At 51.9% G+C, this 23,114-nt stretch overlaps 1 protein-coding gene across 1 annotated transcript in view; it reads left to right on the forward strand.

The window, feature by feature from the left end:
- The first annotated feature begins 22,283 nt into the window (after nucleotides 1–22,283).
- LOC122694759 (heparan sulfate glucosamine 3-O-sulfotransferase 3B1) overlaps nucleotides 22,284–23,114 on the forward strand; it is a 42,787-nt gene continuing 41,956 nt past the window's right edge. The window contains exon 1 of the mRNA XM_043903899.1: nucleotides 22,284–22,831. Coding sequence (XP_043759834.1) covers nucleotides 22,284–22,831 — 548 coding nt within the window. The remainder of the gene's footprint in view (nucleotides 22,832–23,114) is intronic.

Below are 23,114 nucleotides of genomic sequence, written 5' to 3' on the forward strand. Positions count from 1 at the left end.
ACTACATGCTCAGGAACTGCTTTCTTTTTTTTCTTGTTATAAGCACATTATTTGTTTTCTCTTAAATGTTTGATTTTGTATTGGGGTATAGCTGATTAACAATGTTGTGATAGTTTCAGGTGGATAGCAAAAGGATTTAGCCATACATATACATGTATCCATTCTCCCCCAAACTCCCCTCCCATCCAGGCTGCCACATAACATTAAGCAGAGTTCCCTGTGCTATATAGTAGGTCCCTGTTGGTTCTTTATTTTAAATATAGCAGAGTGTACATGTCCATCCCAACCCCCCTAACTATCCTTTCCCCCATCCTTCCCCCCGCTGGCAACCATAAGCTCATTCTCTAAGTCTGTGAGTCTCCTTCTGTTTTGTAAGTTCATTTGTATAATTTCCTTTTCGATTCCACATATAAAGGATGTCATAATGATACGTCTCCTTCTCTGTCCAACTTATTTCCCTCAGTATGATAATCTCTAGGTTCGTCCGTGTTCCTGCAAACGGCATTATTTCATTCTCTTTAATGGCTGAGTAATATTCCATTATGTCTATGAACACTTCTTCTTTATTCAAGGAAGTGCTTTTTGAGTGAATAACCCCTTCTTGGCTACAAGAGGCCCCTGTAGTCAGTCTGTTAGCCCAGGATCAAGACAGAACTGACTTGGAAAGCCATTTATAACAGGTGAGAGAAGATAGCTTGTAAACCGTCCTCACCCCACTGTCGGGGCGGTCCCTGTTCCCACCCCCACCCCGCACGGGACAGTCTGGGGCTGCACTAACCAGGGGCCCTCCCCCGCCTCCAGGCCACCACCCACAGCGTCTCTCGTTTCTGGGATCTGCCTTCTCTAACTGCAGACCACCCCCCACCCAGCGCCATTCCTGCGGTGTCTCCTGGAGCATCTGTCAGCATGTAGCCGGCAGATGTCACTCACCTGTCCGCTCACGGTTTCCCCGCTTCCCCTCCCCACGACCATCAGATCCCAAGCTCAGTGAGGAAAACACGTCAGCTTCTCATGGCTGGGTCCACCGGCACCTGGAATGGAAGGGACTCAGCAGCGACCACATGTGGTGCCTCTTCAGGGAGCAAAGGAGCCAGCGGGTGGCTTTAGGGAAGGGGCCGGAGCTGGAGGAACACTTGTCTCTGCTCCACTGGGACCAACACGGGGTGGGGGCGTGGGGTACAGGCCCTGTGGGACTGAGTCCAGGGCAGATACAGCCCTCGCTGTTTCGGGAAGAAAATGGCCAGAGTCCAAGCAAGATGAGTCACTATCATTCCTTCCTTAAGTTACTCAGTCTTTGTTTTCCAAAGGGCAGTATATGTTCACTCTTTCCTGTATCTTCAGGGCTGTCTTGGCCCAGCGACTTAGCAGCAAGGTGTTCTTAGTCAAGTTGGCTTCTTGGCCACAATTTCTCTCTCTCTCTCTTTGCTTTTTCAGACACATTCGCAGAGAATCTAGTGTCTGGCTCCATCTTTTCCCTTCATCATCACCCACTTCCAGCAGGTGAGAGCCAACACGTGCATCCAGTCAGCTTAAAGAAACAAGACCCCCAACCTGGCTCATGAGTTGGAGGTGCTGCCTAGGAAGTGGAAAATGAAAGAAGGAGGACCCCAAGTACAAGAGAGCAGATCGGCTAGACTGGGGGGTGAAGATGGCATGTCAGGGTCTCGGTAGAAGCCTCAGCAGACAGCTGGCTCTACCCACAGCTCCTCTCTCTAAAGCCAAGTCCAGAACAGAGCCACAGAGGCTGTTCAGGGTGGGGCTGGGGCGTGGGGGAAGCGGGGGTCGAGACAGGAAACTCTGAAGGGGGCAGAGAGGAGTGCCTGGCAGAGTAACCCCATCCCAAACATCTAAAGACGGGCCAGGTGACAAGACAAACAATTCCCAGAGCATTAGCCAGGCGAACACAAACAAGCCCCCACCCCAGCTTCAACAAATAGACAAACACAAATCAAACAAAGCATCCTCGAGGGAAGAAGCCTGCCCTTCTCATCCACTGAGCAAGTGACCGTCCAGGTGCCATGAGCTGGGCCTGGTGGGAACAAAGGGGCAAACCCAGCCTCCAGACCCCAGGAGCTTACGCTCTGAAGAGTTCTGGACCAAGGGGGCTTGGGGATTGTGGCAGAAGCGGGAAGTAGACAGACAGACCATTCCTGTTTCTGCCCTGGAGTCCTCAGGTTCTAGGTTCTTTGGCCAAATAACTAATTGGCCATACGGCAACTCTGCTAGAAAAATAAAAGAGGGACTTTAAAAAGGACACAGTGAGAAACGAATAACAAAATTAGACTATTGCAAAATCAAAATACCTGAAAACATTTAAAAGATCTGTAGGGAATTCCCTGGTAGCCCAGTGGTTAGTTTTCGGCATTTTCATAGCCCAGGGGCCTGGGTTCAATCCCTGGATGGGGAACTAAGATTCTGAAAGCTGTGTGGCATGGCTAAAATTTTTTAAAATAAATTAAAAATTTTTTAATTAAAAAAAAGTAAAAGATATATAGATTCATGGCAATACTGTGCAAATAACTTAATTTCCTTTGCGGACTGGACCTCAGTGCTAATCTTCCAAGTCTTTCATTCATAGTATTAGCCTTTTTTTTTTTCTTATCTTGTTTGTGGATTCATCTCATTTGGCATCATGCTGCTTATTTTTCACTAAAATTTCTCCTTGCAGTAAGAGACATGTCAGTTTCCAGACCCGAGTTTGCACCAAGCTCCGTCTCATGCTGTGAGCCCCTCTCCTGCTTGATGCCCTGGACACGGGGTCAGGTGGCCTCTGTACAGACATTCCAAGTCCTACAGGAAACCAGGGTCCGGCCCCCACCTTCAAGACCCTCAGCCTCTCTCCCCTCCAGTTTCAAGATAAGAAACCAACTCAGGACAAAGTACTGTGATGCTTTGTGCTTTAGAAAAAAGGCTCAGGCCTTGGAGTGACAGGTAGGTGGGAGGATGGAGGAGGGGGAGACCCCAAGGGGGTCTGGGCAGAAGAGTGCAGGGCACAGAAAGAGGTCCACACCTTGGGGGGGGGGGGGGGAGGGTGACTGCAGAGGGAAGATCCGGGCTGTTCCCAGGCCAGGGAGGCAGGGTGGTGCCACTCCCCAAGAGGGGGCCCCCCTTCCCCAGCTCATGCCCTCTTCCTGTCTATAGTCACTGCTGGGTCTACCTTCTGTGGGAACCACCCCCACCCCCACCTCACCCTGTCCTCCAGCCCCAATCCACACGTAATCCAGCCTCCCTGAAACAGTCCTTCCCTGGTAGCTTAGATGGTAAAGAATCTGCCTGCAATGCAGGAGACCCTAGTTCGACCCCCGGGTCAGGAAGACGCCCTGGAGGAGGGCACAGCAACCCACTCCAGTATTCTTGCCTGGAGAATTCCATGGACAGTGGAGCCTGGTGGGCTACAGTCAATGGAGTCGCAAAGAGTTGGGCACGACTTAGCAATGAACACTCACTTTTCACTGATCCCCCAAGCGTGATAGGATGGCCTAGGATCCTAAGCCTCTGCCCAAAAGTTTCCAGAGCAGGAATTACTTCCCCACACTCCTCCCTTCCCTCCCTCTCCCCACCTGCTGAGTCCCTGCAATCTGAATGATCCAGTGACCTATCCACCCTGAGGACTTGAGCTCACTTTGCAAATAGTGGAACTGTTTGCCCTAAAACCTACCTAAATCAAGGCAGAGACTCATTCAGGCCTCTCAGACTGAATTTGGCATTTGTTCACATCCAGATGTAGATAATCTATACAGAACTGGGAGAAGAATTTACAGCTAATGTCATAGCAGAGTGTGTCCTCATTAGTTAACCTTTAACCTACCTTCCTGTACCAATTTAGATTCATAATTACCAGTGACAGGAAACTCAACTGAAACTGGCTTACGAGAAGTAATGTTTTGGCTCCTGTAATTGAAAGATCCAGAAACAGCTGACTTCAGGCACGGTTCGATCCAGGTGACAGAATGTTCTCTCCACTTGTCATTGGCCCCACTCATAGCAGGCTCTCTCCCCTTAAGAAGGAGACACCCCCTGGACACTCATTCATTCCTTTATTCACAAGTATCTGTCTATTGCGTACCTTGGGCCAGGTGCTGGGGGCGCCACGGTGAACAAAGCAAACCTCCCTGCCTTCTGCCTGCCACACCTCGAGAAGAAACCAGAAGCCCTGGTAACTGTGCTCCCCTCTGCGGTGGGCTGCCGGGTGACTAGTGACAGCTTCTTGTTCAAGACTAGAGAGAAAGGAAGTCTTGACATTGAGATGCTGGCCCCAATTAGCCTGACTTAGGGTTTGGGCTTATTCCTGATCCGATCAGCTCATGTACAGGACACAACTGTTCCCGCCCATCATGAAGTTTTGAGGAACCTGCTAAGAAGGGGATGGGCAAAGGGGAATTGCTTTGCAGTTTGGTCCTCAGAGAGGCCTTGGGGTCCCGAAGGTGAGGAAATGGACCCCAGGAGAGGCCCAGCAAAGGCACTGCCCAGCGACTGCAGATCATTAGATGCCCAGCACCACGAAGGCAAGTCTGATCATATACCACCTGTGGTCCCCAGCTCATCATAAGGAAAAACCTCGTTATATATAGGCATGGGTGAAGGTCCGTTTATTCCAAGGCCATTAACAAGGTGAAAACCCAGGGCGTCTCACTACCTGCTCTTTACAGCAAGTCAGCCACACCCGCGGGACTTCCCAGGCCTGCATCCTCTTCAGAGAGGCGGAGCTGTCCTTAAAGCTAAGTCAGTTCCCGTCAAGACTGTTTGCATCAGCACCTTTCAACTTCAGCTGCTTTCTTCTTCAAGTAAAGTGCTTCTTGGAAGACACTTCCACATTCTAAGGAAATTGTTTAGGGAACACTTTGGATGGAAAAGTCAGGAACGAGCCAGGAGGGTCCGTCTTCGAGCCGCTCTGACCCTGAGCTTCTGTGAGCATCAGGTTCCCCTGTGCTCAGCTCCTGCCCAGACACTCGGGAGAGGAAAGCATCTTCTGAGAGCCCGACTCCCCCACCCCAGGCTGTGGTCCCCTCCCTTGGAATTGCCCCCGCTCCCTCAGCTAGAAAGGGACACTGGGCATTCTCCGTGAGGCATTTTAATGCTAATTTATTGAGTCCAAAAAGAGGAGCCCAACAGACATGATCCACTGGGTGGGATGCCGTGCGTTTGTTAGGCAGTATGAGAGGTTCCTTGGCAGGATATTAAATATTACCCTGGCTATTCACAAGCACTTCATATTTCAAGAAGGGAAGGGAGGCTAAGGCTGCATCCCATAAATCAGCCTTTCAAACAGGCAGAAAGAGGCAAACATTTGATAAATCTATGTCATCATGCTTGGAGATCAAAGGCGCTGACGTCTGCACTCACGCACCCGGAGCTCCGGCAGCAGCTCCAACGCTGAGGCTGGGCGGCTGGGGAGGGAGGGCTTAGCCGGTTCTGATCTGCGATCAGCCGGAACTTGGGAGAGGAGGAGGGCCTCCCGCTTCAGACTCTCGGTTGGGACCGTGGTCCCTCTGCTCCCCGAGCCCACTACCCTGTGGGATAAACGAGACCAGGGATAGACCCGCAGCCGCCAGCATCGACAAGGTGAAAACATATTGGCTGCTGGGCACAGCAGGAGGCCAGGTGGCCAGCCCCCTCTAACGAGGGTCCCATCCAGCTCAGGGCTCCCTGGGTCTCAGGCTACACTCGCCCCACCCCACGCCGGGCCCCTATCCCCTTCCATTTAGTGCCTCCCCCAAAGCCCGGTCCCTTTTCTTACTCTTGCATCCCCTTTGCTTCTCCCCAGCTTCTATTTGACACAAAGGTACTATTGGGAGCCCCACGGAATGAATGAGCTCCAGAAGCTCTGACGCTGGCGCCCATCTGGACAGAGGGACGCTAAGTACAGACAGGTGGATAACTTCCTTCAAACACTGCAGCTTAGAATTGATGGGAGATGCTGAGCCACTTGGCTGGGCTTCACCAAGACCCATAGGCCTGTGCCCACTCTCTGGTGTATCAACTATCGCCCAACATCTAGATTTAGAAGCTGGCCACTAGGATTGTCCCACCTCATTACTTGAGACCTAAAATGATCCCTTCAATGATTATAATCCCCGATTCACAGATGAACAGGCTGGAAGCTTGGCTTTAGCTCCAGGAGAGTTTTAAGGAAACAGGAAGGGCCCGTGGCTTCTTGCCGGCCTTGAAGTGCCCACAGGTGTTCCTAAGCGCAGACACGGACAGAAATCTTCTTTCTTTGCAGGACACAGATGACAGCTCCCGTGGATGCATTCTAGGTCTTAGAACAAAGCTCATCCTCAGCTCGACTGACGTGTGTGTGTGCTAAGTCACCCAGTCATGTCCCACTCTTTGTGACCCCTGCCAGGCTCCTCTGTCCAAGGTCTTCTCCAGGCAAGAATACTAGAGTGGGTAGCCATTCCCTTCTCCAAGGGATCTTCCAGAGCCAGGGAATGAACCCAGGAGATTTTTTTTTTTTTTAAATACCATTAGCGCCATATGGGAAGCCCCAGGTTTCTGGTTTCTCCACCTTTAGGCAATTCTTGAGGATGTTTAGGGCTTGAAGGGTGAGGACTGGAAGGGGAATTCACTGTAGAGGAAGTGGGACCCTCTTCCTCTGGGTCTGGAGAGGAGGGTGAACCAGAGGGTAAAGAAGCAGATGGTGTGATGGTCAGCTTCGCATGTGTGTATGTGCGTTTAACTGAATTGAAGCACAGCTGATTCACACTGTTGTCTTAGTTCCGGGTGTATAGCAAAGTGATTCAGTTATGCATATATATTATTGTTCAGATTCTTTTCCCTTACAGACTATACAAGATATTGCACATAGCTCCTTGTGCTACAAAGGAGCTGCTTGTTGTTTACCTGTGTTATAAGTAGTAGTGTATGTCTGTTAATCCCAAACTCCTACTTTATCTCCCCACCCCACGAGACCCCTGCCCCATGTGGTGGTTAATTTTATGTGTCAACTTGGCTGGGCTGCATGGGGCTAGATATCTGTCTGCTTAGAGGTCATTCTGGGTGTGTCTGTGCAGATGTTTCTGGATGAGATGGACATTTGGATCAGTGGACTGAGTTCAGCCGCTCACCGCCCCCCCGCCCCCAGTCTGGGTGGTCCCCTCCGGTCCGTGGAAGGCGGGAATAGGACACAGAGGTGGGGAGGGAGAGTGGCCCTCTGCGCCCTGTCCTTCACCTGGAGCATCCCCGGACTTTAGACCCTGTTGTCGGCTGTCCTGCATCGACCAGCTCTGCAGGTCTTAGGACTGATTCTCCATAACTGTGGGAGCCAATTCCTTACCAACCAGCCAATCCATCAGTCCTATTGGTTCTGCTCCTCCAGGGAACCTAGGCTAAGCCAGGTGGGTTTTAGCAGAGCAAACGTGTAAGGAGGATATCCTTGCCTGTCACTGACTCAAGCTTTCTCTTCCTCACTCGTCTGCGCTTCTCTAATGTAGAGGAGGCTGCCAGTTTATTTTATTTTATTTTATTTAAATAATATTTACTTATTTGGCTATGCTGGGTCTTAGTTGTGGCCTGTGGAATCTAGTTCCCCGACCAGGGATCGAACCCTGGCCCACTGCACTGGGAATGCGGAGTCTCAGCCACTGGACCACCAGGGAAGTCCCCATTCTGTTTACTAACCTTTGTCACCTCACTAAGAAGGGATCCTAGCAGTTTAGAAAGTTTCAGTGAGATGAGCAGGGCTGTAGACACAAGGTTGTAAAGAGTTTTAATAGAGTCTTTACGTAATTGTCAAGGACTTGGCAACTTCTGGGTTTCCTTTCAGGGGGCAGGTTTTATATCTTTATATCACACCTACATGTGACCAGAACTGCCCAGACGGAGGCTGCCGAGACTGAAAAATAAAACAAAAATATTTATATGTCAATTTTATAGACTCTTCCCAAAGCACCGTCTTTATTTATGGGTTATGGGCAGCCAGCTAGATTTAGGAAGACTGATGATTACTCATAACACTTGGCACAGTGTCTTATGTCTAGAGCAGTAAGACTAATGTTTTTTGAGGCTCCCATGAGAGGTAACGCCATTGCCACCTAGAAAATGAACCCATGCCGCTACAACTCTGCAATTTCAGAGGGTCCATGCACCCCCCTGGTCTCTAACACAGGGCATGCGTGCATTTGTGCCCACTCATGTCTGACTCTTTGCGAGCCCATGGACTATAGCCTACCAGGCTCCTCTGTCCATGGAATTCTCCGGGCAAGAATATTGGAATGGGTTGCCAACTTCCCCAGGGGATTTTCCCAACCCAGGGATGGAACCTGCATCTCCTGTACCTCTTGCATTGGCAAGCTGATATTTTCTCACTGAACCACCTGGGAAGCCCCCTAATACGCGGAGGTGGCTCTTAAGAGATTTTCCTTCACTCTTTTCAAGTGTCTTACTTACGCTGACACATGTTTCATCTCTGGCTGACGGCCTCGGAGATTTCCAAGACCATATATATCCATTCCGTCCACACACTGATGGAGAAACCGCTGAACATGAATCTGGGTCTGCCCCTGGGCGCCGTGATGGCAGGGGTGTGTTCCCACCTCTCTGGGTTCCCATCTGTAAAGTGGGCACAATTCCTGCCATTTCAGAAGTTGTGGGAGGGGGAACCACGGAATAAAGAATTCATATGCTTTGTTCTGTACTGGGCTGCCCCGTGGAACTGTTTGACGAATGATTTCCCTGAATCGCCCAGTTGTTCTGGCCTCAGGCAGACACTGCCAGCGGCTCTGAAGTCGAGTGAGATTGGAAACAGTGCCGCAAAGCCTCCCTCCAAGTGTGGGCGCGTGTGTCTGCCCGGCAGGGCGTCTACCTGAGTCTCCTCCTCGTTTCCACCACCCGCTCCTGGCAGGCGTCTGGTCCTTTCAGTTTCTATTTTGGTGCTGAGTTCGCCTTCACACAACAGTGCCTCCTAAAGGGACCTCAGTCTTCCACGCACCCCACCTCCTCCTCAAATCTCTACTGCGCGTTTAGTACTTCAGATTTCTGTTCTCGTCTTTCAAGGCTGAGCACGTGCAGTTCACAGTGTCCAGCGGCATCGCTACAGAACATGTTTACGGGGTGGAATCCTCATCTCTCCGCCCCCTGCTTCCCTTTCCTCTGCACGAGCCCCCAAGTCCTCCAGGCCCCTTCCTCCTGCAGGAGCCAGGACTTGCGGGCAAACCAGCCTTGTGTATTCAGTCACTTCAGTCGTGTCCAACTCTTTGTGACCCTGTGACCGTAGCCCGCCGGGCTCTTCTGTCCACGGGATTCTCCAGGGAAGAATACTGGAGCGGGTTGCCATGCCCTCCTTCAGGGGATCTTCCCAACCCAGGGATTGAAGCTGTATATCCTGCATTGCAGGCAGATTCTTTTCCACTAGCGCCACCTGGGAAACTAACCCTTACCTCCTCCCCACGTGTATGAGATTCCTAGGGCTGCTGTAACCAATGACCACAAACGGAGGGGCTTAAAAATGACAGAAACGTGTTCTCTCACAGTTCTGAAGGTCCAAAGTCTGAAGTCACTGAGCTGAAATCGAGGTGTTGACAGGAGTAACCGCCCTCCACAGCCTCTAGGGGAGGCTCCTTCCTCACCTCCTCCAGCCTCTACCTCTCCTTGGTATGACCATCACACTTGTCTCTGCCTCCTCGGTCACATTGCCATCTCCCATATGTGTGTGTGTGTGTGTGTCTGTGTGTGAATCTCCCTGACCGCCAACCTCTCTCATAGAAGGACATGTACATCCTAAGCCAGAACCCACCCAGACAACCCAGGTCAGCCTCCCTGTCTCAACACCCTTACCTTAATCACACCTTTTGCTATCTAAGATACTAGTCCCAGTTTCTGGGGGTTGGGGCCTGATATCTTTGGGGCACATTTTTCAATGTCATCACCAGCACCTAAAGCTCCAGCCATTCATTCATCTGCTCCGTTCTTGCCAGATAATCCCCGTCAACAGTCCCCTCCCACCCTCCTTGGGTCATCTCAACCCTGTATTTATGTCTTTTCTTCTCTCCCCATCCTGCCACCATCTGCATGGACAACAGCCTCCATTTTTAATGAGCCAGTGACGCCCTTCAGTCTCACAGCCCCCAGCCTCCACCCACTTTTCTTCCAACCTCACTTTCCACCTGGCGCTTGCATGCAAACCTGCTCCTTAGGTGTCCTGCCCCCTCCACGCAGGTCTGCAGGAGGAGCTGGGACACGCACTTGCTTACCTGCTGTCTCCTCAGCTGCCTCTTCCTTTCCCGGTCTTTGTGTGGACAGCCCTGTGGGTGTATTTGTTCATATGTGGTTCCTAGAGCCACTGTCACAAATGACTACACACTTGGTGGCTTAAAGCAGTGAAATTTACTCACTCGCATCCTGGCACTCATGGCGTAGGTGGCCTCACTGGTTCTGGAGCCACTGGTGGAGGACGGGTCCCTGGCTCCTTTAGCTTCTGGGGGCCACTAGGCTCCTGGCTGCAAATTCTAGACTCAGCCTCCAGCTTCATGTGGCCTTTTCTCTGTCCTCCTCTTTCCTCTGAGGACACTTGTCATCAGATGTAGGGTTCACCCTGATCCAGAATGATCTCAACTCAAGAACTCAACTCTCAACTCAATGAACTCAACATGAAGGATCCTTACCTTCATGCCATCCGTGGAGACCCTTTATCCAAACAGAGCTGCATTCTTCAAGTTGTGGGTGGGCATTCCTTCTGGGAGACTGCCACGCAGACCTCTGCACCTGTCCAACTTCAAATCTGCAAAATACAGCACGCAGCAGTGCTGCAGCCAATGAAGAGCCAAGTGATGCAGGCTGGAAGGCTGAGGAAGTCACTCCCAACTGATGAACCTTGACCAGTGTGGGGCAAGAGACAGAAGAACCCCCATCCAGTGGTAGATAAACCTCCATCCCATCCCGTGAACCTCTTTCCACTCTTCTGAAGATGGCTAGTGGGAAATAAATTAAATTAAAAATAAAAAAGTCAAAGGAGCCAGTCTGCCTGTCTCAGCTCTCCTCTAAGTCGCCACCCACAAAATACTGGCTCTCCTCTCCTTCCCTGGTCTCACTTCTCGTGACCACTTGTAAGAAGGACATCTGCATTTGCTATTTGGATTCTGTACATCTTATAGATTTTTTTTGGTCCCTCATTTCCTCCATTACTACCATCTTTACATTTAGTTGATTTTTTTGTAGTGAAACACTTCGATTTCCTTCTCACTTCCTTTTGAGTATCTTCTATAGATCTTTTCCTTTTTAAAAAAGGAAACTTTTTATGTTGTACTGGGGTATAGCCTATTAACAATGATGTGATAGTTTCAGGTGAATGGCAAAAGGACTCAGCCATACATACACATGTATCCATTCTCCCCCAAACTCCCCTCCCATCCAGGCTGCCATATAACATTGAGCAGAGTTCCATGTACCTATAGATCTTTTCTTGATGGTTACTATGACACATTTAAAGTCTCAAAGATATAACAATCTAATTGCAATTGCTATCAACTTAACTTCAGCAGCACATTCTCTGATCTCATACAATTCCTTATCCACCTTTTTAATGTTGCTATTGTTACAAAAGATTATGTCTGTACACTGTGTCCAGCATCATATGATATTGATTTTTATGTGTCTGTCTTTTAAAACATATAGAAAATAAAAATAATACTGGCTTTTCTATTGGCCCATGTATTTACTTTTATTGAAGATCTTTATTTATCCAACTTTAAGTGGCTCTCCAGCATCCTTTCATTTCAGCGTGAGGGATTCCCTTTATCATTGCTTATAGAGCAAGCCTGAATTCACCAAAACAAACTTTCTCTGGACTTCCCCAAAGGGATCTAATTGCTTGAATCATTGCTAGGTAGTATCTGTGTTTATACTCAGGAGTCCTTGAGGCCAAAGACAGATGGAAGGTCATGAAAGTCTGCTTTCAAAGGTCATTAATTCCTTCCTGGATGGAGCCAAGGGCTCACCAAAGCCTCTTCCAGATCTTTGCTCCTACAATGCCAGCTTGCAGTACAGGAATCATTCAGGCTTCCTCAGTTCCTTTAGGGAAGAACTGTTTGTCTCTGAGCCACCAGTTAGGAGGGCCAGGAAGTGGGGAGAGATTCCATGTCTATGGCTATCTGTTTCCAAAACAATTCACCCTTAGTGTCCATGTTCTAAGCTAATCTGTCTTCTTCATTTGTATAATGAATAGAAACCTTTCTTGTATCTATATTTAAAGCTATCAAGATGGTTCTGCAGATTTGTGAGTTGTGTGAAGGCATGTATTGCATTTCTATGTATTTATTTTTGGAAAAGATTTATTTATTTATCTTTGGAAAAGACCCTGCTTCTGGGAAAGATTGAAGGCAGGAGGAGAAGGGGACAACAGAGGATGAGATGGTTGGATGGCATCACCGATTCAATGGAGATGAATCTGAGCAAACTCTGGGAGATAGTGGAGAGGCTAGGTGAGCCTGGTGTGCTGCAGTCCACGGGGTCAAAAGAGTCGGACATGACTTATCAACTAAATGACAAATTTTTAGTTTTGCATTTTTTTGGCCTCATGATGCAGGGATCTTAGTTATTTGATCAGGGATTGAAACCATGCCCTCTGCATTGGGAGCATGGAGTCTTAACCACAAGCCACCAGAGAAATCCAATGGACTGCATTTCTGTTACTAACACAGGGACTAGCCAAAGAGGTAGCTCAAGAAAATACAAATACATGAATGAATAAATGAATGAATCAAGACTTTGAGCTAGTGGAAGATCCAGAAGCTCACTCACTTTAAAATGCAGGAGCTCTAAAGCAAACCACAGACTGACATTAAAAAGTATTTAAGTGGGCCATTAAGTAAGTTATTACTCTCATGCAATAACCCAATGTGCTTAATTACTTTAATTACTTTGAGTAACAACAATTTGTTGGCCACTGACTGTCAGTCTAGGATGGTGCCAGGTGCCAGGGCAGGGTTGGAGGAGGGTTTTCACAAAGTGGGAGAGTTGGTCTGTGGATAATGATGAAATGTACCAACAGGAGAAAGTGAACCATTGACAATAGTGAGCCATTCACAGTGAGGGAGGCTGGACTGGGAGTCTCTTGCATGGTGGAGTGGAGGCCATGGGGGATGAAGCTCTGTCTAGTCCCTTTTGCTACAGCTTAGATGACCTTCACTTTGTTGGAAATCAGTGTTCACTTCTGTTAACGAGAGTCAGAAGTCTTTTTGATGCAAACATTGTTATTTCCCGCTTGGGCTCAGGAACTCTCTGGAAGAAACAGAGGTTACCAGTTGGAGTTTCTCAGTCTGATCTACTTGTGTTTGGCTTGATGACCCCCAAGGCTCTTTTAAAACTTTATTTCAAACAAATAACTTTTAAAATCCCCTCCCATATAAAATGCAGGCAATTTCACATAAAAACCCAGTTTTCTATTTTAGCTTTGCTGGAAAAATTAGAAGATCTGGCAACACCGACCTACCAGCCCAGAGTGCACCTGCTGCTTTTCTGTTTCCTCAGCCTCCCCTCCTCAGCCTTCCTCTCTCACCCAGCCAGGCATGGTCTACACTGTCGGCCAAGTTTCAGGACATGTATCTGAACAGGAGGCATTCAAGTGATGCTCGTGGGGGAACGTCCGTGGGGGTGGAGGGTGGGAGGGTGCTCCCTGGGGGGTTAGACCAGAACATCTAAGTGTGTTTTCAGCTCCAGAGGTTCTGAAGGCACCCCCTCTCTACTTGCTCATCTGAGAATCATGGGCCATCATGAATTACAGAACAGAGGAGGGCACTGTGGCAAGGGATAGTGAGGTGACAGTCATTTACTTCTGATGCGGAAAGCCAGCATATCCTAGATGCCAGGATGGGGCTGGGACTGCTCTAAGCCCTGATGGCATTACCACCCATTTTACAGAAGGAAATTGAGGCATAGAGAGATTACTAACTTTCCAAAGAGTTGTGGGAAAGCAGGTGACAGAACCAGATAGTCTTGTCCAGATGAAATCCGAATCGAGAGCCACAAGTGCACACAACCAAGAACCACTCTTTGAGCAGGAGAGGGACAGGCAGAAATTAGTGATGATGAGTACAGTTAATTAAGATGAGCACAGCAGAGCCTGTGGGCTAAACACCCATTGAATTAATGATAAAAGCGATTTCCTCAGAGAGAATTTTTCTCCAGGACAGTGTGTTACTTTCAACACATGAGTAACTTCCTCAGGACACAGAATTAGGGAAACCAAGTAAGAAGCTGCTGTGGGTTTTATAAACTAAGCTGGTTCTTAGGTAGATTCACTTTTGTACTTTTGTACCTTCCAGATAGAAATGGGGTTGAAAGTCTGATGCTGGGAGTTTAAGAGGTGGGCAGACCACTATGGGGATGAAGCCCACCTTTCAGGCTCAGAACTAATTGTCATGCATGGATGATGGAAGTCAGCATCACTATTTTATATTCACACTCTTACTTCACAAAAAGTACCAGGCGTTCCTATTTCAAGTGGGTTTCCCAAAAGTTCAAAATTCATCAAGCGCTAATGGAAGTCAACCGGAAATCCATCTTCGTTGGTTGTACAGCCAGTTTTTTCCATAATACACTTAGCAAAGCCAGGGAGACGGGGCAGGGCGGGGCGGGGAATGGCGTTTATGATGATGGGCAACTCACTTATCTGTTATGTCTGTCTGTTTGGTGACTGTTGGGAATTGGAAATGAGGAATAGGTTACGAAGGTGATTTCCAGAGGGAGAAGTGGAAAGCAGAAAAGAACGGTCAGAAATGAAAGAGGACAGAGCGTCCATCGTGAAGTGGGTGTGACACTGGCATGAGACTAAAGGGACTGTGAAGCAGAGCTGGAAACCCCTGGAATCAGCAGCCTTTTGGACACAAAAGAGAACAAGAGGTAGTGTGCGTCTGCATTTATTAAAGGCAAGCTGGAGAAACTGGTGATGATATGCAAAAACAGGGTCACAAACGCCTGGCTCTGGGGACCCTTCCAGGCTAAACATGTCTCAGGATTTAGAAGGGATCGCAAGTTATATTTCAGCGGCTTTGGTCTGAGAAAAATCTGTGTGTGATACAGCAAGTCTGTGGCTGTTGGTCCACATGACACTATGTCCAGCGACTTCCTGCCACTTTAAGGGGAATCAGTGGGAAATATCTGGAACCATATACATACGTTTGGGAGATAAGTTATAGGAAGCACTAGTGCCCCCAGACACCACTGAGGATTCTCAGGGTTCCTCTTCAGCCAATAAGCAAGGAGAATCTGCTCAAAGGTTTTCAGGTGGCCACCTGCTACTTGAAAAGCTCTTTAAATTCCCTGAGCCGATGACTGTAGGGCATTTACACTCCTGGGTGTGCTGCTGCTGCTGCTGTCGATTCAGTCGTGTCCGACTCTGTGCGACCCCATAGACAGCAACCCACCAGGCTTCCCCGTCCCTGGGATTCTCCAGGCAAGAACACTGGAGTGGGTTGCCATTTCCTTCTCCAATGCATGAAAGTGAAAAGTGAAAGTGAAGTCGCTCAGTCATGTCCGACTCTTCGCGACCCCATGGACTGCAGCCCACCAGGCTCCTCTGTCCATGGGATTTTCCAGGCGAGAGTACTGGAGTGGGGCGCCATTGCCTTCTCGGCTCCTGGGTGTGGTTTCTACCATTCTCTCCGTGTGCTCCTCTGCGTGCAGTGAGAAGCTGTGTCTCTGAAGGTGGGTTTCAGTACAGACCAGATGGGTATCTGAAAAAGGTCCCACTGTGATGGCTGAAAAATACAAGTAGGCCAGGATTTTAAGGGCATTGGTAAGGAATCTGGATTCATGTTCTATTTTTAAAATTAAATGCTGACATGATTGAAAATTCCCCATCTGTATTACATCAGATGCCCCCATCCGTTCTATAAGCGGGGCTTATAAACTATAAAAAGTTTATCCTATGAATGTGTAAAAATACCGCAAGGTGCACTAATTATTAAAGAAATGTAAATTAAAAAACACAGTGAGGTCTCACCCATTAGGATGGCTGCTATGAGAAAAAAATAAGATAACAATTGTTGGTGAGGGAGTGGAGAAAGTGAAACCTTTGTTTTCACGTTGGTGAAAGTGAAACATTCCTGCTCTGTTGGTAGGAATGTAAAACAGAGCAGATGCCGTGGAAAACAGTATGGCTGTTGCTCAAAAAGTGAAACAGAATTACCACAGGATCTAGCAATTCCACTCCTGGGTAGATATTCAGAATAACTGAAAGGAAGGTCTTGAAGAAATATGGCTATACTCTTGGTTATAGCAACATCATTCATAATAGCCAAAAGTGGAAGGACCTCCACTGTCCATTGATGGATAAATGGATAAACAAAGTGTGGCTTATACGATGGAATATTGTTCCATCCCTAAGTCATGTCTAACCGTTTGCAATCCCTTGGACTGCAGCATGCCAGGCTTCCTTTTCCTTCACTATATCCCGGAGATTGCTCAAATTCATGTCCATTGAGTCCATGATGCTATCCATGGTTTAAGGATGGAATATTATCCATTCTCAAAAAGGAAGGATATTCTGACCCATGGCACAGCAGAGAGAGGGAGGCTTGCTTGCTCGTGTGCTGGGTCATGTCCTTCTCTTTGCGACCCCATGGACTTGCCAGGCTCCTTCTCTCCATGGGATTCTCCAGGCAAGAATATTGGAGTGGGGCTGCCATTTCCTCCTCTAGGGGATCTTCCTGACCCAGAGATCGAACCCATATCTCTAATGTCTCCTGCATTGGCAGGTGGGTTCTTTACCACTTGAGCCATTGGGGAAGAGCTAGACAGGGAGGGAAATACATCAGGTCTGGCTCCTGGACAAGCGTGCAGGTTGCCCTGGGACAAACACCTGGAGGAAGAGGAGGCGAGGCAGGCTTGGGCAGAGGGAGACTCCAGAGGCAACTCGAGCCCCACATCCTCTGCCCACCCAGCAGGAGGCTCTCAGAGATGCCTGGAGCTGGCTAGGATGACCAGGCCTTATCCTCCTGCGTGGTCATTGGATGTCCCCATCCCACCCCCCAATCCCCTGCCCCTGCCTGGGAAAGGGCATGACCTCCGGCCTCTGCAGGAACCCTCTGCAATCTGGAGGGACTGACAGCTGGAGGCTGTGTGCCACCAGCACACTAACAGCTGAGACAGCTCATCCTTCACTGACCGGGACTGGGTGGCCTGTCTGTGTCCACACAGGAGGGCTGATGATTCATGGGTGAGGAGATAGGAGGTGAGAAGGGCTGAGGTTCAGAGTAGGCCTGGGGCTCACTCTGTGTCAGGCTAGCTAGCCCACAGCTTCCTCCATTGTGACAAGAGGGAGGAAGGAGGGGTCGGGAGGAGTCAGGTGGGTGGTCGTCTGGTGGTGTAAAGGTGTGGACATCTATGTTCTCAAAGAGGTTTTGAGAAATGCCAGAGGGATCATAAGAAATGCTGTCTCAGGGGCTGAGGAAGTGGGCCTCCTGGGGACACTTAGGAGAGTCGCACCTTTACATGCCCATGGAAGTTTGTGGAGCAAAACTTAAAGCTGGACCCATCATCTCTAAGACGTGACCTCCTCCAGCTCGGGTCCGGAAGACTGAAGGCAGGACTGGCTTTGGAGGATTTCCATGGCCAGGAGACCTTGACGGAGAAAGAAGCGGCTGACGGCATCTGGAGCAGAGGCATGCAATGACAGCCAGTGGTACTGAGGCTCAGAAGGTGATTCATTCAAAGTCACACAGCTGGTAAGTGACTGGGAACCAGATTAGGCAAAGTAATGCAACCCTAGTGACAAACTTCCCTGGTGGCTCAGATGGAAAAGAATCTGCCTGCAGTGCAGGAGACCAGGGTTCGATTCCCGCGTGGGGAAGACCCCCTGGAGGAGGGCAGGGCAATCCACTCCAGTGTTTTTACCTGGAGAATGCCATGGGTAGAGGAGCCCAGTGGGCTACAGTCCATAGGGTCTCAAAGACTGAGCAACTAACACTAACAGTGACAAAGTCAGGGTCCTGGCAGGAAAGCTGTGGGACATCACCTGAGTAACACACAGGTTGTGTAACAGAAGGACCACTTACAAAGATGCTGGAGGGGAAGGAGAACCTGGGGAAGGCATGTATTTGGCGCTGGAAAGGGGAGGTGTCATCACCACCCTAGATCTGCAGAGGTGAGCAGGCAACCATTCCAGAACCTGGAAGCAAGGCAGTGTAGGAGGACACAGGGGCTGTGTCTTGCAAAAGAGGGAAGCTGCCAGCCTTTGATGACCTGGCCCAGAGGGAGCCTGTGGATAAGGGAAGCCTGAGGACAAGGGAAGCTGCAAACCCAGAGCACAGGGGCCACGGGGAGGGAGCTGGAATCAGCACAAGACCTTGACTCCTTGGGACATCAACTACCAGAGTTCTTTTCTGGTGTTTTTGGGCACCAGAGTTCTTTTATCCTTAGGACAGGAGAAGTCATCTCTCTTCTGTGATGTACCGAGGGTCCTCCTGGGACCTCAAACTGCCAGAGCCCCGGCGCCGGGGTGATGGATTCAACTGAGGTCACTAGACACACTGTCCCCCAGGTGCAGCTGGAGCGCAGCCTGGGAAGCCATTTCCACTTGGCCGTTTCCCTCCGGCCACTCTTTCAAGGGGTTTCTGATGGCCGGTCTGCTAGCCTGCCTCTAGCCCTTAGCTCTGATCGGCGCTTTCCGCGAGGACAGGGGGCTCCGAGGCGCGCCAGGGACAGCCCCCTGGGAGCTGGGGCGCCGAGACCCCCGCCCCCACCCCGCAGCTGTCGGAGCGCCCCCCTGCGGGCGGGCATCTGGGCGCAGCGGGGCATAGGGTGGAGGGAGCTTGCAGCTGCCAACTCCGGGGTCGTCTGGCTGGGGGGCAGGGAGGAGACACGGGTTCCGGTGACAGGAACCGGGCTCCAGGCCACCAACTCAGGCAGTCCAGGAAGTGCGACCTTTGCGGCAAGCAGCTGGGGGCCGGCCGGGGAGCTGGAGGGAGGGCGGGATGAGCGGCAGGGGCCAGACCCCAGAACCAGAGAACCTTCAGGCGGAAAAGACCACGGGGATCCTTTGGCGCAGGTCCCCTTCTTTACAGATGGGGGATTTTAGCGCCAGAGGGTGAGCCGACAGGGTAGTAGGCAGCAGGAGGTGAAGAGGGACAGGAGGTGGCCTCTGGGGCGGCCTGTGCGTTTCTAAGGGGAAGGGGCTGCCTGCCAAGTTAGACCGTCCGTGGTCCTGGGTGAGCACCCCATTAGGTAAGCGCAAAAAACCAACCCAGAGAAAACGGCCCTTCCACGTGTGCTGAAATCCCATTCGCTCCTCTCTGGGTTTCCCGGGGGTGGCAAAACTTAGGCATAAATGTATCCAAGGGCGGCCTTTCTCGCATCTGGGTGGTCGCGTGGCGTGTGGACCCAGGACTGCTGAGCACTGGTTAAGGGCAGCAGCTCCAATTGGGTTCACGGTCGGGCGCGCCGACAGATCCCTGCAGGTTGACCTCGGGTTACGCATCAGCTGATTGGGACGAAGTGGGGAGATGGCTTTGACTGAGGCAGCCGCGCCCGGGGATTTCGGGGAGCTCTTTGGGGCTGACCAGCCGAGTGGGAAGAAGGGTCAAAGAGCAGGGTCGCGGGGCAGGGCTGCTCCGCCCGGCTGAACTGCCCGCCGGGCGCTGCTCAGGCCAGGATCACCGCGGACATCAGCTCAGCGCGCGGCCCTTCGCTCGGCGGTGGGGATCGAACGCGGTCGGCTGGCTTCGGCGGCGAGTTGGCCCGGGGTCGCTCGGCTCCGCGGCGCTCTCCTGACAATTTCCGATGCCCAAGTCTTTGCTTCTATCCCCTCTTTCCCTCCGCCCCCGGAAAAAAAAAATCCTAAATATATCCGGCGAACTTTTTTTTCTTCTTTTACACTGGACTTTCACACTGGTCCCTCGGGACAGGAACCATTTTTAATTAGAATTATCGATTTAGAAAACCAAAAACAAACTATAACATTCACACCCAACCACGCCCAAAGTTAGCCATGTGGTAGCTACAATTCGTGTGAACACGCACAAATCATAAACCACTATCACCCACCCCCAAATCCACAGACGTCCGCAAACTCAAAGCCGCCTAGAATATACAGTGACTTCATTTCCCGAAATAATATGAATTTGAGAAAATGCTTCGGAGACACTAAGATTTTCCCTCTCGCTTAAAAAAAGAAAAAGTTGGCCTAAGCTAATGCTCAGAAATACACTCTCATGTTTCAGAACTTTAAAATAAATTAGTAATAAATTAATGTAATTAAAAACTAAGGGGAGATAAGTCACTTCCGAAGGAGAGGGGAAAGGAGCGCTGGGAATAAAATTTCCCTGAGAATATAAAAGGGGGGAGGAATCTTCTTCCTAAATTACTTCCCCCGCAGCCACTCTATTAGAAAATGTCTTGGGCTCCAGAGTTACCAGGAGGTCGCCCGGGGCACAACTGGGCGTGGGGGCCGGGTGGGGGCCGCAGGGTCACCCGAACCCTCCTGGGTCGCCGCTCCCGCTCTCCAGCAGACTTTCCAACTTCAGAAGCTCACGACCGAGAGGCGTCCTCGGTGTGTTCCCGGCGGAGGGGAACAGGACCCGCGGCGAGACTGCGGGACTCGGGGAACTTCCTCGGGAGGGGACAGCGCGGCAGGGGGACCGGGGCTCGGCGATTCCGCCGCCCGCCCGCGCGCACTGGGAAGGCAGCGGGGGCCGCGCTCAGCCTGGGGCCGCGTGGAGGTCGGGATCGGAAGGAAGGTTCTGTCCCGGAACCACGCGGGGCCAAGCGTGGGAGGCCCGCTGACCCCTCTGGGGCCGAGTCTTCTCATCCAGAACTTCCTGAGTGCCGCCGGCGTGAACCGAAGCTTCCAACCGGAACGCGGCGCATCAATGTAGCAGCGAGGCCGCCGCCAGGCCGGGACGGGTCACTCTACGGAGGAAACTCTTGGAAAAAGACTTGGAGCGGACTTTAAGTGCAACTCCGGGATCGATTTGCTCCGAGTTGACTTTTGGCATAGAAAAAACACCTAATACTTGGTGTAACAGGTCAGCAAATCAAACCGACTCTTGATGCAGGCAAATGTTGGCTTTGATATTTATTCATGGGAGGGGAAGAGAACGTTTTCCAACGTCCCCAACAACTCATATCCGCACAAAACTTTCACACTCATTTTTCGGCGCCGGGAAAAATTCCCACAGCCTTTAACTCCATGTTAATTTCTCCCGACCTTTCTCCAGCACTTGGGGAAGCGAGGGAAGAATTTTTCCTAAGGACAGTTCCTCAGGAACTATCTAACGATCCACCGATCGCGTTAACCTGCTGCCCGAGAGAGATCAACTCCCAGCAAAGAGTAAGAAGACTTAAAAAAAAAAAAAAGTTCGACAGCGTTTTCCACTTAAACTTCCTAAACCATGCCAGTTCCGGAAGGGCCCCCCTCCGAGTCTCGGCGTGGGGTGGGCTGGCATCTCCCGCCAGACTCTCGCGCTTCCACCCCTTCCCTACTTCTAACGCGCGCACACACCACGATCCCGCCCGCGAACCATCTGCATGGAGACGCGTGTCCGCACACAGGGGCAAATGCAGCCGAGCCCGGCTCCTCGGGAGCAAGTGCGGAAGTGCGCGCGGGCGGCGGGGTGCAGGGATCGCAGGGTCGGTGCTTTCCCTGCGTGCGCGGTCTCTCCAGCATCCTTCCTCCCAGCTGCGCCTGTCACCAGCCCCTGGTTCCGCCCCTCCAGGCCTGCCCCTTGTCTCTCATTCAATAGAATCCCCCGATTGCTCTCCACCGCCCCCAAACCCTTTCCACACCCCCATGTTCCGGGAGCTGGTTGGCTGCCGAACCCTCAGCTAAGCGGCGGGATTTGCATGGCGCCTCGGGTTTCTGGTAGGTGGAGCGACCCATCACTCCCGGTGGCCGGGCCCGCCCACTCTGCCTCGGTCTCCGGCGCTCTTCCTGCGCAGTCCTCCTTCGCAGCCTCCGCGGGGGAAGCGCCGGGGCTGCGCTCAGAGCTCGGTTCACAGGACCGCGACGAGGCAGCCCCGGCGAGCGGCCGTGCGGCGCGCACAGTCCGGAGGGGTCGGGACGCCGGAGGGCGGAACTCTACCGGCCCCGAGCGCGGCGTCGCAGCCCCAGGCCGGCAGTTGCCACCACCCGACCTTCGTTCCAGTTGTGGCTCCTCCCGGCAACATGTCAAAAGCCGCTGGCCGTGCAGCTGCCGCCGCCACCTGGGGCAGAGCAACAGCGGCGACCGCGGGCGCGCGGGGCCAATAAGCCGAACCGCCCGGCGTCCAGGGAACTCTCGCCGCGCTCCCTGCTCCCGCGGGCCCTGCGCCATGTGCTGAACCATGCCCCTCGCCGCGCGCGCGGGCAGCGCATGGGGCAGCGCCTGAGCGGCGGCCGGTCCTGCCTCGATGTCCCCGGCCGGCTCCTGCCGCAGCCGCCGCCGCCCCCGCCGCCGGTGAGGAGGAGGCTCGCGCTCCTGTTCGCCATGCTCTGCGTCTGGCTCTACTTGCTCGTCTACTCTTGCGCCGGCTCCTGCGCCGCCGCGCCCGGGCTGCTGCTGCTGGGCTCCGGGTCCCGCGCCGCCCACGCCCCGCCGGCCCCGGGTCCCGACGGGCCTCCCCAGAGGCTCCCGTTCCCGGCGGCGCCAGCCACCCAGTCGGCTGCGGGCAGAGAGATGGCCGAAGGCGCCGCGAGCCAGGAGGAGCAGAGCCCCGAGACGCCGGACTCCCCCAGCCCCATCTCTAGCTTCTTCAGCGGGTCCGGGAGTAAGCAGCTGCCGCAGGCCATCATCATCGGCGTGAAGAAGGGCGGCACGCGGGCGCTGCTGGAGTTCCTGCGCGTGCACCCCGACGTGCGCGCCGTGGGCGCAGAGCCCCACTTTTTCGACCGCAGCTACGACAAGGGCCTCGCCTGGTACCGGTGAGTGTCCCGGGAAGGGCCAGGGGCTCCAGCCGCGATCCTGACGGGGAGAGGACGCGGACGTGGCATGCACCAGGGAACTGACAGGGGTACAACTTCAGACCACCCGGGCGGGAAGGGGAGCCGAGCGACGACCGCGCGGTGCTGCCCCGGGCTCCGCTCTCGCCCCAGTCTGGAGACACTTCTCCAGAATATCTGGCGGCTCAGCGGCCCACAGTGCCCAGGGATTAATCCGGTGATCTTTCCTCAGGATGGAGGCCAGCCACTGGGAAGGTGCTCAGAA

Source organism: Cervus elaphus, chromosome 5 (assembly GCF_910594005.1).
Source record: "Cervus elaphus chromosome 5, mCerEla1.1, whole genome shotgun sequence".
NCBI lineage: Eukaryota > Metazoa > Chordata > Mammalia > Artiodactyla > Cervidae > Cervus > Cervus elaphus.